Source organism: Cyprinodon variegatus, unplaced genomic scaffold, assembly GCF_000732505.1.
Source record: "Cyprinodon variegatus isolate N-32 unplaced genomic scaffold, C_variegatus-1.0 Scaffold1097, whole genome shotgun sequence".
Lineage (NCBI taxonomy): Eukaryota > Metazoa > Chordata > Actinopteri > Cyprinodontiformes > Cyprinodontidae > Cyprinodon > Cyprinodon variegatus.
The window spans coordinates 1-15,996 of NW_015151550.1; the positions used below are offsets into that span (position 1 = coordinate 1).

A 15,996-nucleotide genomic window follows, 5' to 3' on the forward strand; every position below is an offset into this window, starting at 1 on the left:
CAGATTTGTCGCTAGTCGCTTTTTTGAAAAATAGTCGCTGAAGGGGTCTGAAAAGTCGCTGAGTTGGCAACACTGCACCTGCAGCGCTGACTCGCTCTGCCGTAATTTTTTTTCTTCTCCCGTTTCAGTCAAGTGGCAGTGATGACGACGGCGGCGGATGACGCATTAATTGCGCGACACAACTAATCAATGATGAAATTCGTTGCCAACGCTTTTAAAAGTCGATTTTTATCGATTCGTTGTTGCAGCCCTAATAATCAGAGCCGTTTACATGGCCTCAGTGGTCCTTTAAACCAATGAAACGAAAACATTCAAATATATGACATTTCCCCTTTTGCAAATGACGTGCGTCATTAATTTCGTTTTTACCTTTTTTGTTTTTAAAGCCAAAATGCATCCAAGCATCTGACTTGAAATGTGATGGAGCCGCGGGGCGAATTCTCATAGTGTCCTCCATGTTTTATTTCATATGACTCATTGCAGTATCCTGCGGCCAGAAATGCTTGTGACACAAAGCAGCGGGCGTCAACACATCCGCAGCGACATCTGCTGGACTGGAAGTTGTATTACACTTGGTTTGGCTGATGTGCGCCAACCATTCATGGATTTTATTTGTTCATTTTTTTAAATTAAGAATCGATACTTGGCGTCAAGAATCGATGCAGTAGATCACAAAAATTAGAATCACGATGCATCGTCATGACGATTATTTTGCACACCCCTACTGCTTTTATTATTATAAATGGCTGTCTGTACACTTGGTGATCACAGATCGGATCGCACTTTATTATTTACCAGCCGCTGCGGTCCTGGGTTTTAAATGGGGATAATTGCGGGTAACGGGTCGGGTCTCTATGCTTGCGGGTGGATACTGTTTTGACAAAAATCAGACCCGTGGAGGACTGGTCTGTTCTCAATCACATCTGAATCCAATGACTGCACTCCCTCCTCAGCATACAAGGCCTTTGAATCCCCTTTTTTTTCTAAGTCAGGTGTGTCTGCTGGCTTTCTGTAAACCGAACCTAATCTCACCTTCTTTGTCTCATTGTGGATCTGCTGATGGAAGGAGTTCTTCAGCTCTTGCAGTTCCTTCTGCAGCTCCTCCACTCTGGGATCTGGTTTCTTCTGCTCCTCCTCTGCAGCCTGCAGCCTCCTGCGCAGCTCGTCTCTCTCCTCCCTCACCTGGTTCAGGTGGGCCTCTGACTCCATCCCTCGGTCCACCGCCTGTGAGGTAGAGAGGAGGGCGGCGTTGGCGTCGTGCAGACGCAGCTCGGCGTCCTGCCGCAGGTCTCGCTCCTGCTGCAGGAGTCTCTGCAGCTCCCTCAGCTGCTGGGCGTGGTCTCCCTGCTCCTGCTCCCTTTCGTGCTGCTGTGTGATGATGCGAGCACGGGTCTCCGTGACCTGTTGCTGTAGAGCTTGCAGCTCTGCCTCCTGCTCCGCCGTTGTGGCAGCCAGACGCCCCTGCAGCTCCTGAACTTCCTGTTTCAGCTGACGCTTGTCAGCCTGGAAGCTTGCCTCCATCCGAGATTTCTCCTGCGTCACAGTGGCCAGCGATGCAGTGAGCGTGCTCAGTTGGCTCTTCAGCTGGGCAATGCGGCGGTCCGTCTCCACATTGGGGGCGGTGGGTGTTTGCTGTTGTTCCGCCTCCATGCTGCTGCTGTCAGCATCAGCCTGTAGAAGCAAAAACCATGTTAGACTAAGCAGTGATGCAGCGACTCTAACACATGTTGTCCACATACCGTAGAGCAGGGCCTCTGGCTCGGTTCACCTTGGTCCTCCTCGCTTTGTTCTCCCCTTGCGGTTTCACTGGCTGCGTCCACCGATGCTGCTGTGTCCACGCTGTCCTCGCTGTGCAGAGAGCAGCCATCATCCAGCAGGTCCAGGCGCCTGGCGGTATCCTGCTCCTGCTGCTTGAGGTCCAGGTCCTGAGTCACGCTCAGAACCTTCAGACTGGCTTCCAGAGCCTCCTTCTCCTTCAGGAGACTCTTGTAGGCCCGGACCACATCCTTAAAGCGGGTCTGGTACTGGACCAGCTGCTTCTTCTGAGACTCGACGGTATCCAGCAGCTCCTTCCTGCTGGGACCGCCACCAAAGCTCATCCCAAACTTCTCCATGTCCTTCCTGTCCAACTCAGTCCAGGTCAGACTGGTCCCATGATCAGACAGAATTCATCCAAAACTCATCGGAAAACTAAAAGGAAGAAATACTTCATCAAACATCTGCTTACACCTTTCTACTGAGTCAATAAATAAATAGATTAAAAAGCAGTTTGACTGTTCAGATCAACCATCAGGATCAAACTGTTTCCAGTATTTAGATCTAGAATTATCTTCATAGATTTTAATCCAGTGTTGCATTGTTCTGTTAATCTGGAGTTTTCTAAAAATCAAGGTAAGTTTGTCTGGGATTATTCCAATTCTAGATTAGGTTAAGATAGTCTGATCCAATTCCAGATTTTATTCCCAATGTAGCTCCAGTTCTATAGAAAAGAAGGAGTTCAGCACTAATCTAGCTGTGGATTTAGAGTCTTTTGTTCGATAAACATGGATTAAATGTTATTCTGTATCAAATTCTGGATAGTTTTTCGAAAACCCACTTCTGTTTAGCTGGATTCAATACAGTTACTCTGGATCTCTTTCTGTTAGTCTCAATCTAGATTATTTTTTAGCCTGGATCTGAACTTCCTGATGCAGCAAGGCAGACATGTAGATACAGATCTTTACAGGGTTAAAGGGACAGTTCGTTTATAATCTCTAATTCAGTGCAATGGTAAAGTATGTTGGTTTCAATTCTTGATTAAATTAATAAAACTGTAAGTTTAGAACTCTAAGACCCAGAATATTCCACATTAAAGAAAGAAAATGTTGCAAAAACGAAAAAAATGTGCTGACTGTTTGACATTAATATTTGTTTTGTTGCGTTATCTTGCTCTGTTTGCCTATCCTATGTGTTTAACTGAGGATATCTTCAGCGTAATTGTCCGAGTTTATGGCGTCAAAAAAACGCGAAACTTTAACGTCCACAAACCTGCCGGTTAAATCCGGTTCTTACCTGATAATAAGCTCTCCAATACAAAAGAGATAATTTAACGCGTTGGAATAAAAAGAAAATTAAACAAATTATAATTTTATGTCAAAATAAAACAAAACAAACAACAAATAATTCAAGTTTTTCCCTAAATCTTCGCTCCAGCTGTCAACAGCCGCCATGTTCTGCCATGGCGGAACTGACAGCAGAGAAGGAGGCGGGAATTTAAGGATGCGTTCAGGTTAAACAGAAAACGCTAAAAAACTATTTCGCTTTAGCCACCGTTTTTATCGTCGCTGTCAGTTTATATTAAAGTTGTTAGAAATAAACCTACTAGATTCGTGTATTCCACGGAATGATGTATCTGTACTCAAACAATTCATTTTCTCAAGCAGAGGATTTCAATTGATTTTCATTTTCCTGTGAACCTAAACGCGCCTCTCCTCTGGGGCTGCTAATAAAGTTTTTTCAAAGTCATGACGTCATTTATTCCGCGTTGGCCTGGACGTGGCACCAAGGAGGAGCAGCGCCCACAGTTCTCTCGGATCCGGTTGTTCTGTGCCTGTTATTCGGTTCTGACAGCAGCCTCAGCGGGCTTACCGCCTTCCAGCTCCCGTCCTCGTCTTGTCACCTCTACCGGCTGCCTCTCTTGGACACTTTGTTTATTAAAAAATGGGTCTGACCATCTCGTCGCTGTTCTCCAGGCTGTTCGGCAAGAAGCAGATGAGGATACTGATGGGTGAGCGTTGTGGCTAGGCTAACTAGCTCCGAGTTGACCGGGCCGGTACCGGGGGCTGACTCAAAGCGTGTTCTGCGGCAGGGCTGCTGCTTTAGACCAGGGGGGCTTTATATTGTTATTCGGTTAAAGTTTTAGTCTGGTTACATCATTACTGTGAGCCTTACTGAAAAATCCAGCTAACGGAGTTAGCAGATGCTAACAGCCAGGGCTAAACGGAAGGACTGTTAGATGTATTAAAATGGACATAATCTGATTGTTCTCTTTTCTTTTTAATTCAATGCCCAATCCTGTTGAATGAATCAGAGTCAACCAGCTTTCACTGATGCAGAAAGTTTTTTCATTTTTTAATATTTTCTGTTTTTATAGATGCTTATCTACCACCATCGATTTTTTATTATTATTATTATTAATTTTGTAATAGCTTTTTCCTGCTCTCTGATTCTCCTTTTTCGTCATTATGAGTCCAGATTAGTTTTATTAAATCTATTTATTCTCTGGATCCGGTTCCGCTTGGATCCAATCCTCTTTTATTCGGATCCAGTTTGAGTGTTTTAATGAGCCAGTTGGGTCAATCTGGATCCACTTGTTTTTACTGGTACCAATTCTGATTTCTGTTCTGTTTCCTTAGATCCTCTGATTTCTTTAAAAGCAATTTGTTGATACTTAGTCAAGATCTTTGTTAATGTTCCTTTTATCCAATTATGCAACCTGGAGTCACACCTGTGGAGGTTACTCTTTGATTGTAGGTCTGGTTCTTTTCCATTTTGCATATTTTAATGATCCAGTCTTTGTGTATCCAGTTGTTAATCATTGTTATAAAGATCACTATTGTTTTTCTTTTTGTTTGTTTTTCTAGATGTTTTTTAGTCAACCAGGAACCAATTGAATAAATATTATTTAGCACTTTAATCTAGATAAAGGTCTGTGTACATTTTTGTTTTTTTGTGTTTCTGGAGCTTTTTTAGAGTCACTAAGCACTTCTAGATCTGCCTTGTCTCGATTTGGTGTTATTTTTTTCTATCTGGATCTGAGTTTCATATTTTATCAGTGAACCTCTTCTGTTCTAGATCAGGTTTGCGTCTAGTTAATCTAATCTGGATTATTTTAGAGTTGTTCATGTAATTTATAATAGCAAAGATATAATTCATGCAGTATATACCAGGTGCCATTTATTTAAATGCTACTGGTCAATTTTATATATTTAAATTGACTGTCATGGTCTTTTATACCCACAGCCATGTTGTTCTTGTTGACCAAGATTCCCAGATTTAAGCAGAGTGTGAATCATTGTGAATATTAGAAACAAGTAGCCTTAATTGAGTCGATGCAATTAGCTGGTTTTCCTTAGATAGAAAACTTTCTGAATCAATTTGCAAGTATGATCTGGTTGAATTGTCTCTATAAAGTGCCTTGAGATTACATAAGTTGAGAATTGGCGCTATATAAAAAAAAAAAAAAAAACTGAATTGAATCTATGTTTAGGTTTATTTTAGTTTTTGTCTCGTATCCAAGTCTACTTTCTAATCCATTTACAGGAGTAGATATTTTCACAGATTTCTGTTTGGTATTCAGAATCTATGCTTTGTGTCTCTGTACACTTCTATTTATTTCTATTCTATTTATTTTTTCTGACATATTTTTTTCCTTTTTTTAATTAAACTTCTGCAGTGAGGAGGTCCTGGGTCTGAATCCAGGTCTGGGCTTTTATTGCATTAGGTTTGCATCTTCCTCAACCAACCAGGATAAACCGTTTTTAAAGATGGATGGATTTCAGTCTCTTTTAAATTCTTTTTGTTTTGAATCCAGATGATTTGTTGTAGTTTTCTGAATGTTTCGTCTGTTTGGAAATATTTTTGGATCCAGAGGCGTGACTCTGAATCATTTTCTCTTAGTCTGGATCTGTTGTCTGGGTCAAGTTCCATTTATATGGATCTAATTCTGGATATTTTTTTTTTATTTTTAGAATGAAAACCTTAATTTCTGGAAAGAGTTGAAAGAACTTTCTAGATAAACTGAAAACTTACTGACCTTCTTAGTTCCATGTTTTCTCAAACGGCTTATCTCAGAATCTGTTGATAAAAAGCAGTGAGTCTGTCAAAATCCAAACTTTGTTGTTCCTAAAACTGGATTTATAGAAAATAAGAGTGAATAATTTGTTCAAATATGCAAACGGCTTTAAAATCTTCAACGTTTCAGAAGAGAAATGTTACATAAGATGCAGCGAAGCTGATTAAAAAAAGAAAACTGCATTATTTTCAGCGTCCTCTAGGGGCCAGTATTTGGTCCAAAATTGTGTTACAGAAAAACGATCTAATAAAGTTTAAAAGAAATATCAAAATAAAAACATATTTTATTAAATTTGATTAATTTACATTTTAATTTGACTATTTTATCTGTTGTTTCAGTGGGTTTAGATGCAGCTGGAAAAACAACAATCCTGTACAAACTTAAACTCGGAGAGATCGTCACCACCATCCCAACTATCGGTAAGTAATCAATCATACCTGGGTGGAAATGTTTCCTAGCAGGAGCCGAATCAAAGCAGTAAAAATCATCTTATCACACACGGATTGTGGTTCAGGAAGCTAAGAAATGGTTGATGAGATTAAATTATTGGGAGGCTTTTTTGGTTTGTTTTTGTAGTTTAAGGTTTTGTTTTTAATCCCATCAGAGCAGATTTAATTTATAATGAATTTATCTTGTTGCACTACCAACCTAACAAGATACTGTGAATCTTTTGCCCATTTATCAGGAAAGCAGAAGCCCGACTGCTGAATTTACAGAGTAACTAACAGAGTAACTAGAGCTAGCTGCAGTAAATTATTATTTTTTATTAGGACCAAACAACTTTCAAACTTACTGTTGTGAAAAATCAGGAGCATTTGCTCCATTTAAAGATTCAATATCCAGAAGAAGAGCTGAGGCCTTATCTGAACGTATAAAACGAATGTTATCTGCGTACATGGAAAGTTTGTTATTTCCTCAGTATTTTACTAATTCTTCAGACAGAAAGTATCTTACTGCACGCGCTCAGTATGTAGCCGCCTCGGCTCTAACCATCCTCTGCTGCGTCTGCATGTTTTAGGCTTCAACGTGGAGACGGTGGAGTACAAGAACATCTGCTTCACAGTTTGGGACGTCGGCGGTCAGGACAAGATCCGACCTCTGTGGAGACACTACTTCCAGAACACACAGGTAGTTTTATTGATTGATTGACTTTGCTGATCTCACACTGGAGAAATGTACTTTTAATAAGTTAGAATCACGGATGGTTTGATTTGGTTTGTGTCTCATCAACCAATGATATTTGCTGATGTTGTTTATTAGCGTCTCAGACAGCAGACTGCTTTGATCAGTGACCGTTTCTTCTGCAGGGTCTGATCTTCGTGGTGGACAGCAACGACAGAGAGAGAGTGGCAGAGTCGGCCGAGGAGCTCTCCAAGATGGTGAGCGATCAAGGATTCTGCCGTGGCCTCGGTGGGTCGATGGTGACGTCAACCTGACTCTTGTATCCCCTCAGATCCAGGAAGACGAGCTGAAGGACGCCGTCCTTCTGGTGTTTGCAAACAAACAGGATCTTCCCAACGCCATGGGGGTCAGCGAACTCACCGACAAACTGGGCCTGCACAGCCTGCGCAGCAGAACCGTAAGGATCCATTTAAAGATCACGCATGTTTAGCAGAACTTTGGGGGATTTAGACGAGCTGAGCTCTGATACGCTGTTTTTAAGGTGGGGGGGGGTGTGATAGATCCCACAGCGTTCTACTCTAACTTGGACTAAATAGAAGTCCTCATCATTTCTAATATATGATTCAAAACTAATTATTTCTGAAGAAGGCGTTCAGCTCAACTTTAATGTATCTAATGTTGGATTTAGTTTTTTTTTTTTTTTTACTATCCCTGCCTTTTTTTGCTGCTGCCTGGCAGTTGCTGCCTCCTTGTGGTTGCATTCTGCATTACAGTCCTGGTGGTTTTAAAAACCCATCAAGGATTAAATGAGCTGTTAAATCAGTGGATTTCTCAGGTGTTAAAGACGTTAAAATGTAGCAGTTGGTGATATTCTCTACAGCAGAGTCAGATAATGGTTGTGCAAAAATAACAAAACAAGGGCAACTACCTCCCCCCCCTCCTTTGCAGCATTGATGCAACTAAGATTTCAAACCCTTTCCTTCCTATTGGGTCAGAACTGAGCTGGATTTGAAAACTTCCTTTAACCAGATGGATTACGTCAAACACTTGCGTTTAAGATTTTTGCAAGACAGAGACGACTTTATTTGCATTTACTGGCCTCCTTTATCCTGTTGGTCATTTTTATGACCATTGCTCAGTTTTTGAAAACTTCAAAAGTAACACAAAGTCTCAACAGTTTCCCAATATTGAAACCAGATTCAGTTTTTGCTCTGATCCTGTTTTGTTTCCGTTTGTGTTTCAGTGGCACGTCCAGGCCACCTGTGCCACTCAGGGGACGGGTCTCTACGAGGGCCTGGACTGGCTGTCCAATGAGCTATCGAAACGTTAGAGCCTCCACAGGAAGCAGCAGGCTGATGTCACCGACTGATGTCACCGTGTACAAACAGAGGAGGAGGAAGATGAGGAGCATTTCACAGGACTGTTTCTGGGTTTTTGTTTCTTTTTTAAATTATAAATGTATCTGCAGGAGGAAGTGATGTCGTGAACTCTAAGCTCACCTGGTTTCCCATCATCCTCTTCTTCTTCAGTTTGTTAGATCTGTTTGTTTTCTTTTAATCTGCTCGTTTTAACTCCAGATTACGTGACCGGGTGTTGTAAGGGAGAGGGGAGGAGTGGGCGGGGCTTACGACAGGTGACAAATTGCCTGGTCATGTGATGACTCATTCCACAGAGCCGGACCCCACGGCCTCGTCATTCCTTATCAATGTGAAGAAGAAACAAAGCAGAGGCAACAATGATGCAATAAAGGTTTTTTTTTCTTCTCAGGTCTGTTTTCAGTCTTTCACTGTCGATGCACAGATCAGATTTTCTTTACTGGTACCGACTCCTGGTTATTGTGCACGCTGTTTACCACATCCATGGATGAAAATTAGTGGAAATTCTTATTTGCATGCATTTAATGAATAGAAAAAAAATAAAAAGTTTAGTATTTCAAAAGAAGTTTGCAATATATTGGATAAAACCGCAAGTTTAGGTTCTGCTGACTCACTCTAAATTTCAGGGGTGCACAGCATGATCCGACTGCAAAGGTTGAATGTCGATAAATTAGATTCAATGCACAATAAATAACCAGAATGGCGTAGAAGTTACCGGATCAGATTCAATAATGTGGATTGATCAGTGGTGTCAAAGTTCACACATTAGTTACTTCAGTAGAAGTTTAGATCCTGCAGTTTAAAAACACTCTGGTAAAAGTTGAAGGATCAACTTGACCTCTTTACTCAAGTAAAAGTGAAAAAGTATGCGCTCCAAAAACTACTGAAAGTATAAAAGTATAAAGTAACCTTTAAAAAAAAAAAACAGCCAGATACCACTAGCTCAATTTTTTGACTATTTCTATAAATCCTCTGAGATAGGGCCGAGGATGAGGGAGGTCTGGTTGGTCTCGGTCTCCCGATACGCTCTCGCCTGTGTCCGACCTTTCAGACATTTCAGCATCTTTTTCTGAATCCCACATTGTAGCCCTTTCAGCGCATTGAATTGGTGCAGATTTGGGTCATTTTTCAGGTTTTAAGAATCTGTTCCAACTTTGTAAAAATCATTAGTCTGATCAAAGTGTGGATCAATAGAGAGGAAATATAAATGAGGAGCTGCATCCCTGATAGTTTATCCATAAACTTTAAGTTTCATCCCTTCAACACTGAATCACCTCAGCATTGATTCAGCTCTGATGAAGCCTGGTAGAGAACAAGTTCAATGATTCAGTTTTATAAGTCAGTAATTTATTCATCTTTGTGATTTCTATCTGTGCGTATCAACATTTTAGGAAACAAAGCCATAAAAACCACACATCTAATTAAAAAGCCGGCTTGAACAGCAGCGTCTTCAGTTGCTTTTTAAAGGAATTAACAGAATTAATACGGCATAAAAAAGGAGGCAAATAAACGAGTGTGGAACCGCTAACAATGTTCGGCCCGTTGACCTCAGACTATGGGACAAAGTATGGAGCTCTATCAGCCCAGAGATGTAGGGAGGAACTAGATCGTTCAGGACACTAACAGTAGTGAACTGGGTTCTAATGTCAGTTAAAAGCTTTGCAGCAGAATGCTGGACAACCTGGAGACGGTAAAGGCCCTCCTCGCTCACACAGGTAACCTCACAGTTTGCAATAGTCTAACTGTGAGGTTAGACTATTGCAACACAGCCAAACCGTGTTCCTGTTTGGCTGTGACTCCATCCTGGAGAGAAATATCAGCTGTGCTGCTGCCATCAACACCTTTGTTTCTAGATGTTGGAGCTTGGCCTGTTTTCCAGTGTAGTCCTGTTTCTCTGACTGTGACTAACTGGATGTGCTCTCTTCATCCTCTGACATGGGAGCTGGCTCGGAGCTCGTCTGCCTGGCTGTGTGTTTCCTGGACGGGGCCGCCTTTTACAGCTGCTTTTTGTATCTATGCTTCTTTTTCTACGTCTGCTTCTGTCTCCTTGAACCCCAGTGGGCCTCAGCAGATGGCCGCTCACACTGAGCCTGGTTCTGCTGGAGGTTTCTTCCTGTTCAAAGGGAGTTTTTCCTCTCCACTGTCGCTACAAGCATGCTTAGTGTGAGGGATTGCTGAAGAGTCAATGAGTCGATGCAATCAGCTGGTTTTCCTTAGATAGAAAACTTTGAATCAATCTGACTGGATGATCTGGTGAACTGGAAAGTGACCTGAGATGACATGATGTGAATTGGAGCTATAGAAATAAACTGAATAGAAGTAACAGTTCCTAACTGTTTAGAGTGGTTCTGCAAGGACATTGCTGCAACAGGTTGCTTTTCTGAGGGATTTTACTTTCAGATGCGATAATTAGTGTTACAGTTTTAGAGTTCAGAAGTAGAAAATTGTCACATAACCAGCGTTTAATGCTGGTCAGTTAGTTTAGGAACACAATTTATTAAATTCACTGTCCTTGAAAGACTAATTTAGTTGAGTATCGTCCGCATATGTAAGATATGACACTGAATTGACTGATTATCTGACCTAGTGTAAATATGCACAAAAGGAAGAGGATGGGTCCAAAGACAGACCCCTGAGGTACCCCACATGACAACTGTGCTGTTTCCGACATGATTTTATTTACATAAACGTGTTGAAGGGATGCATCTAAATCCTGCAGGATCATTTTTCTGGAGGAAGCAGAAACGTTCAAACAAGCAGAAACGTTCAAACAGTTTATTATACAGACATCTGAAACATAGAAAACAGTTCCAAAAAGACGCCATCTTCATCCCGCTGGCTCCACCCGGCGCCGCTACGCGTTGACGGGCTCATGCTGGTTGTTCTGACGTTTAACCACAAACACTTTCTGACCTGAAATTGTAACCACGTACACAAAGTCCTCCAGCATCACTGCAGGGAAACAAACAACTGGAAGGTTAGTATTGGAGTCTGAAGTAACCTGAAGGATGAGGCCTGGTTTCTCCAGGAAATGTTTGCTTTTTTTACCCGACATGCGTTTGAACGGAGCTTCTGTTGATCCAGACAACCTGAAGCGACAAGCCGTCCGAACCATCTGCATTATGGCACCTGCAGTGTGCTCGTCGTTCTCCAGCTCTCCTGCAGACTGAATAACAGAAAGAATTCCTTCACTTCTTCACGTCAGAAACCACCTTTAGGCAGATCAACACAAAGCAGGGTCTCAAAAATAAACCACAAGTAAAACCGACGACCTTAATGTCGCCTGTGAGAGGAGAGCTAATTATGAACCCGCTGATTTCTGAACACTTCAAAAGGTTGGTTGGAAAAACTGTAATTCATATAGATAATTTTAAAAGGTGTCATACGGGTACGACAAAAAAAATGGAATATTATAAATAATTTCAAAGTCTTTGTGAGTCATTTTAACAAATAAAAGCTTTTATTAAGCTTCTATTTCCTGTTGTGATTCGTATGGAAAACCAAACTGAATAAAATGATATTTTAAGCAGAGATGTCTGGATTCTGAAAAGCATGTTCACTTCCTCGCTGTGTGGGCGGAGCTTCTTTTAGCCTGTGGTTCTGCTGAGAGGTTCTGGAAGCCCGGCTTGATCCATCAGCAGCTTCTGCTCATATTTGCATTGTTGGTTCTTCATAGATTCTATGGTTCTGGTCCACAGAGACCTGCTTCATTTGCTGCTTCTGGTACCTGGCAGCGTTAGTCACTGTTACCATATATGGGTTTAACTGGAATTTGTTTTATTTTTTCCATTCATTTTTTTATTGAAAATGATGAAATCACAGTTATTTTTACACGTTAAATGCATTATGTTTTTGGTTTCACATTTATAAAACAAAAGAAAATTAAAACAAAAGCAAAGCCAGAAAAATGAGAAACAGAAACTAATTTTATGTGTTTAAGTGAAACATGGTGGCTTTAACAGGGAGCTGTAAAATATTTTATTCTTAAGAAAAAACAAGTTTCTAGTCTTTTTTTTTTTCCAATTTCAAAAGGTTGAGCCTCAATAAGGAAACAATAAATAAAAGATAATTTCAGAAGCGGAACACAAACCTGATCCATTCATTTTAAATATCAAAACATTTCCCCCGGGGTTCTTAAAGAAAACGTCAACTTTTCTGATTTAAATGTCTAAAACGATACTAAACCAGTCTTCTAATGCTGGAGGGGTTCATTTAAGACAATTTCTTATTATTATATTTTACTGGCTGCCAGCAGAGCCTGTTTTATATCCCCTCCTTTATAGGAGTCACAATAGAATTAAAAATATATGCTTATAAAATCATTATTAATATGTAATTTAAAGAACTATTTTAGTACCTTGAGAAAATAGAATTTCTAATCAGTTTCCTCATAAAATCATGTCAGAAGAAACACTTGAGGTCCTGATAGATGGCTTATAGATAAAATATGAACTTTCATCTAAAGATAACTTTTTTCCCTCTGCAGCCTCGATTCATCATTCTGCTCCCTTATATCTAATTAAATTTAGCCGGATCCTCTGAAAGCTGCGCTTCTCCTTATTGCTGGTGCAGAACTTCTCACCACACTTTATCCTTCCACCTAACTTTCTATGATAATGCTTGGATTCCAGACCTTAAACAACAAACTTATGTTCACTCCTTTCCAATTTGTGTAAAGTCTTAATTAAGGGGGATTTTCATCTGTGAGCCTTAATCATCACAATTAATAGAAATACAGGCTTCAATTGTTTCTATGTGTAATGAATCTATGTAGTGTTTCTAGATCAAATCTAGTAGCAGGGGCCAGGCTGGGGCCAGCAAGTTTTCATCCATTAAAATAGCTTAAATATATTGTGAATATGAATAGAAATTTACATTTAATTTGGTTTAATTACATTTGTAAATATTTGAATACATGTATAATGAATACAAGAGAAAAAAAGCACCTGAAATAATTAGTTATTGAATAAACTTTTACTAAAACATGAAATATTTGATATATTAGGTCAATTTACATTTAAATTTCAGAAATATTAGATATGTTTAACTTCATTAAATCAGAACTTAAGCTGGTGAACTGGAAAGTGACCTGAGATGACATGATGTGAACTGGAGCTATAGAAATACACTGAATAGAATTATCTCTTTGGTTCAGGGGCCAGTATTAGTTCTACAGGGGAACTGGCCCCACTGGCCCCTGTCTAAAAACGCCCAGGAGTCACCTTTGGGTTTTACTTTCTGAAAAAAAGAATCTTTGAACTCATCAACACGTTTAAAGAATAAAGCAAATGATTTAAACTTTGAACTTATTGACCTTTCAGAGAGAACTGCCAGATTTTTAACCTTATTTAAGCAGAAAAACAGAGGAATGTGGCACATTTGGCCTTCCATAGACCTTCGCCCTTTCTGGAACATGGAATCTTTGCTCTTTACTGTTAATTCATAACATGTGTTCCATGTTTCTGCTGTTGGTTTCCACTAATTTTAGCAAAGTCATTAAGCGTTTTTGTTTTCTGCCATTTCAGTTTTTTCTCAGCTTGTTTCTACCATTTTAACTATAAAGCTTATAGTTTAACCTACAGCATTCACTGCATTTTCGCAGGAAATGCAACTTTTTGTAGTTTTTCTTTAAACTTACAGCCAGAACCCCGTCCTCACTGATGACCAGATACCCGAGCTGATCCGGGATCCGCTCCAGACCCGCAGTCAGAGCCGCCGTCGTCTGGAAAACAAACCAATCAGATTTATTGATCAACAGACAAACAGACTTTATTCCGGAATCATGGTCCAATAAATATATTAGATAAAAATAAAACGATGCAGGTAAAATAGATCAAATAAAGCCTCACCATCTCAGCTGCTGTTTGTTTTTGGCCTGAAGCTTCACTTCCGCCTCCTGCTCCTGCGTCACCCCCACGTGACTTATGACGCAGCGGCTCACATGATCAAAGCTGCTGATCCGCACCTTGTCTCCCGAACAGAACAGGACCGAAGCAGCGAGCTATGGCGGGCCGAGGCAAACTGATCGCGGTGATCGGGGATGAGGACACGGTGACGGGCTTCCTGCTCGGTGGGATCGGGGAGCTGAACAAGAACCGGAAGCCGAACTTCTTGGTGGTGGAGAAGGACACGAGCATCACGGAGATCGAGGAGACGTTCAAGTGAGGCCCGATACCGATTTAATCAAACAGGAACCGTAAATAAACAGATTATTTGATCATTTCTGCTACATGAGAATAAACCTCAGATGAAAAGAAACAACAAACAGACCGAATAATATGCCCGAACATTAATTTAGTCAAAATCTGAATGGAGTCTGGTGCGTATTGGATTTTTTAGACAGAAAATCCTCTTTAAATAAAATTTGAATGTAATTCTGTACTATATTGTATTTGTATGTCTAAAGGAGGTGTAATAAAATAACAATTATTCATAACTATAAATAAAAACGTTAAAACTGGCAGAAATGTTAACACATTTTGCATCTGTACCAGACTCCATTCAAAATCAAACCATTTTAAGGTTAATTGATTGTTTGTCGTTTTCAGCACCTTTATATTCAGTTAAAACTACATTAATAAAAATGCTCGTGTTCTATTAAATGTTCTGTTCAGATGTTGCTGTTTTATGTCGTTTAAAACATGCAAATATTGTTGAAGAGTAAAATAAAATAAAAAGGAATTGATAAAAAATAAAAAAACTATTGAGAAATTGTAGAAACAGATTTGATCATTTTAAACAAATATTTTACTTTTGATAGATTATTAAACATATTTCTAACTATAAAATGATCTTAGTTATATTTTCAAATGATTTTTGAAAAACTTCTTTATTTTATCTACGGTCTCTCATTTCAGTAAAATGATTAAAATCTATATATTTCTGATCTTCCTTTATGTGTTTCCTGCTTGATTTATCTCCACATTTCAAAGATGAGCTGAACTCTTTTTTTCCGTCTGCAGGAGCTTCTTGGCGCGGAACGACATCGCCATCATTCTGATCAACCAGTTCATAGCTGAGATGATCCGGCACGCCATCGACGCCCACATGCAGTCCATCCCAGCAGTGCTGGAGATCCCGTCCAAAGAGCATCCGTACGATGCGTCCAAGGACTCCATCCTGCGCCGAGCCAAGGGCATGTTCTCCGCTGAGGACTTCCGATAAACGGCTGATTAACGCGTTGATCCGCTGGTTATTTACACTGCGTGTCCTCTGAGATGAGCAGCTGCTTTCCAGGAAGTGGATGCTCATTTTTCTCCTCTTGTTGTTTTTTTGTTTCCCCTCGGATCTAAGCAGCTATTCTCTTCCCCTCAGTGTTTGTGCAGATGTGTTAAATTATAAAATTGTAACAGATGTTGAAATTAAAAAGATATTTGTGATTGTCAAGCTGGATTGATTGTGTGTTTTTCATCCCTTCACATTAGATAAGTCACAGTTAGGGGGGGGGGGATTCTCAAACTTTTACTCAAACATGTTTGTTTTGATTAAGGCTTAAAACCAAGAATCTTTAAACCTAAATGATGGAGTCATGACCTAACACACTTTATAAGACCTCATTCAACCTGAGACGCAGACGGCCTGTTTAAAATAACACCCTTTGATGCAGTAGTTGGGATAATAATAATCATTTTACACCATTTTCTTCCAACGTTGCTTCAGATTGTT

General features: G+C 40.1%; 3 protein-coding genes and 1 pseudogene across 3 annotated transcripts; 2 read left to right on the plus strand and 2 right to left on the minus strand.

The window, feature by feature from the left end:
• Window positions 1-1,032: 1,032 nt before the first annotated feature.
• On the minus strand, window positions 1,033-3,223 carry LOC107101455 (annotated as a pseudogene).
• A 285-nt stretch (window positions 3,224-3,508) lies between these two features.
• On the plus strand, window positions 3,509-8,723 carry LOC107101448 (ADP-ribosylation factor 4). The gene is made up of 6 exons (XM_015400381.1): window positions 3,509-3,766; window positions 6,172-6,252; window positions 6,852-6,961; window positions 7,141-7,212; window positions 7,287-7,412; window positions 8,199-8,723. The coding sequence occupies exons 1-6, from the start codon at window positions 3,700-3,702 to the stop codon at window positions 8,283-8,285; spliced, it is 543 nt and encodes a 180-aa protein (XP_015255867.1). The 5' UTR covers window positions 3,509-3,699; the 3' UTR covers window positions 8,286-8,723.
• Window positions 8,724-11,092: 2,369 nt separating this feature from the next.
• lamtor4 (late endosomal/lysosomal adaptor, MAPK and MTOR activator 4) lies at window positions 11,093-14,256 on the minus strand. The gene is made up of 4 exons (XM_015400384.1): window positions 14,181-14,256; window positions 13,970-14,053; window positions 11,380-11,497; window positions 11,093-11,283 (listed from the first exon to the last, which is right to left on the minus strand). The coding sequence occupies exons 1-4, from the start codon at window positions 14,181-14,183 to the stop codon at window positions 11,186-11,188; spliced, it is 303 nt and encodes a 100-aa protein (XP_015255870.1). The 5' UTR covers window positions 14,184-14,256; the 3' UTR covers window positions 11,093-11,185.
• atp6v1f (ATPase, H+ transporting, lysosomal 14kDa, V1 subunit F) lies at window positions 14,254-15,698 on the plus strand. The gene is made up of 2 exons (XM_015400383.1): window positions 14,254-14,492; window positions 15,294-15,698. The coding sequence occupies exons 1-2, from the start codon at window positions 14,335-14,337 to the stop codon at window positions 15,493-15,495; spliced, it is 360 nt and encodes a 119-aa protein (XP_015255869.1). The 5' UTR covers window positions 14,254-14,334; the 3' UTR covers window positions 15,496-15,698.
• Window positions 15,699-15,996: the final 298 nt, after the last annotated feature.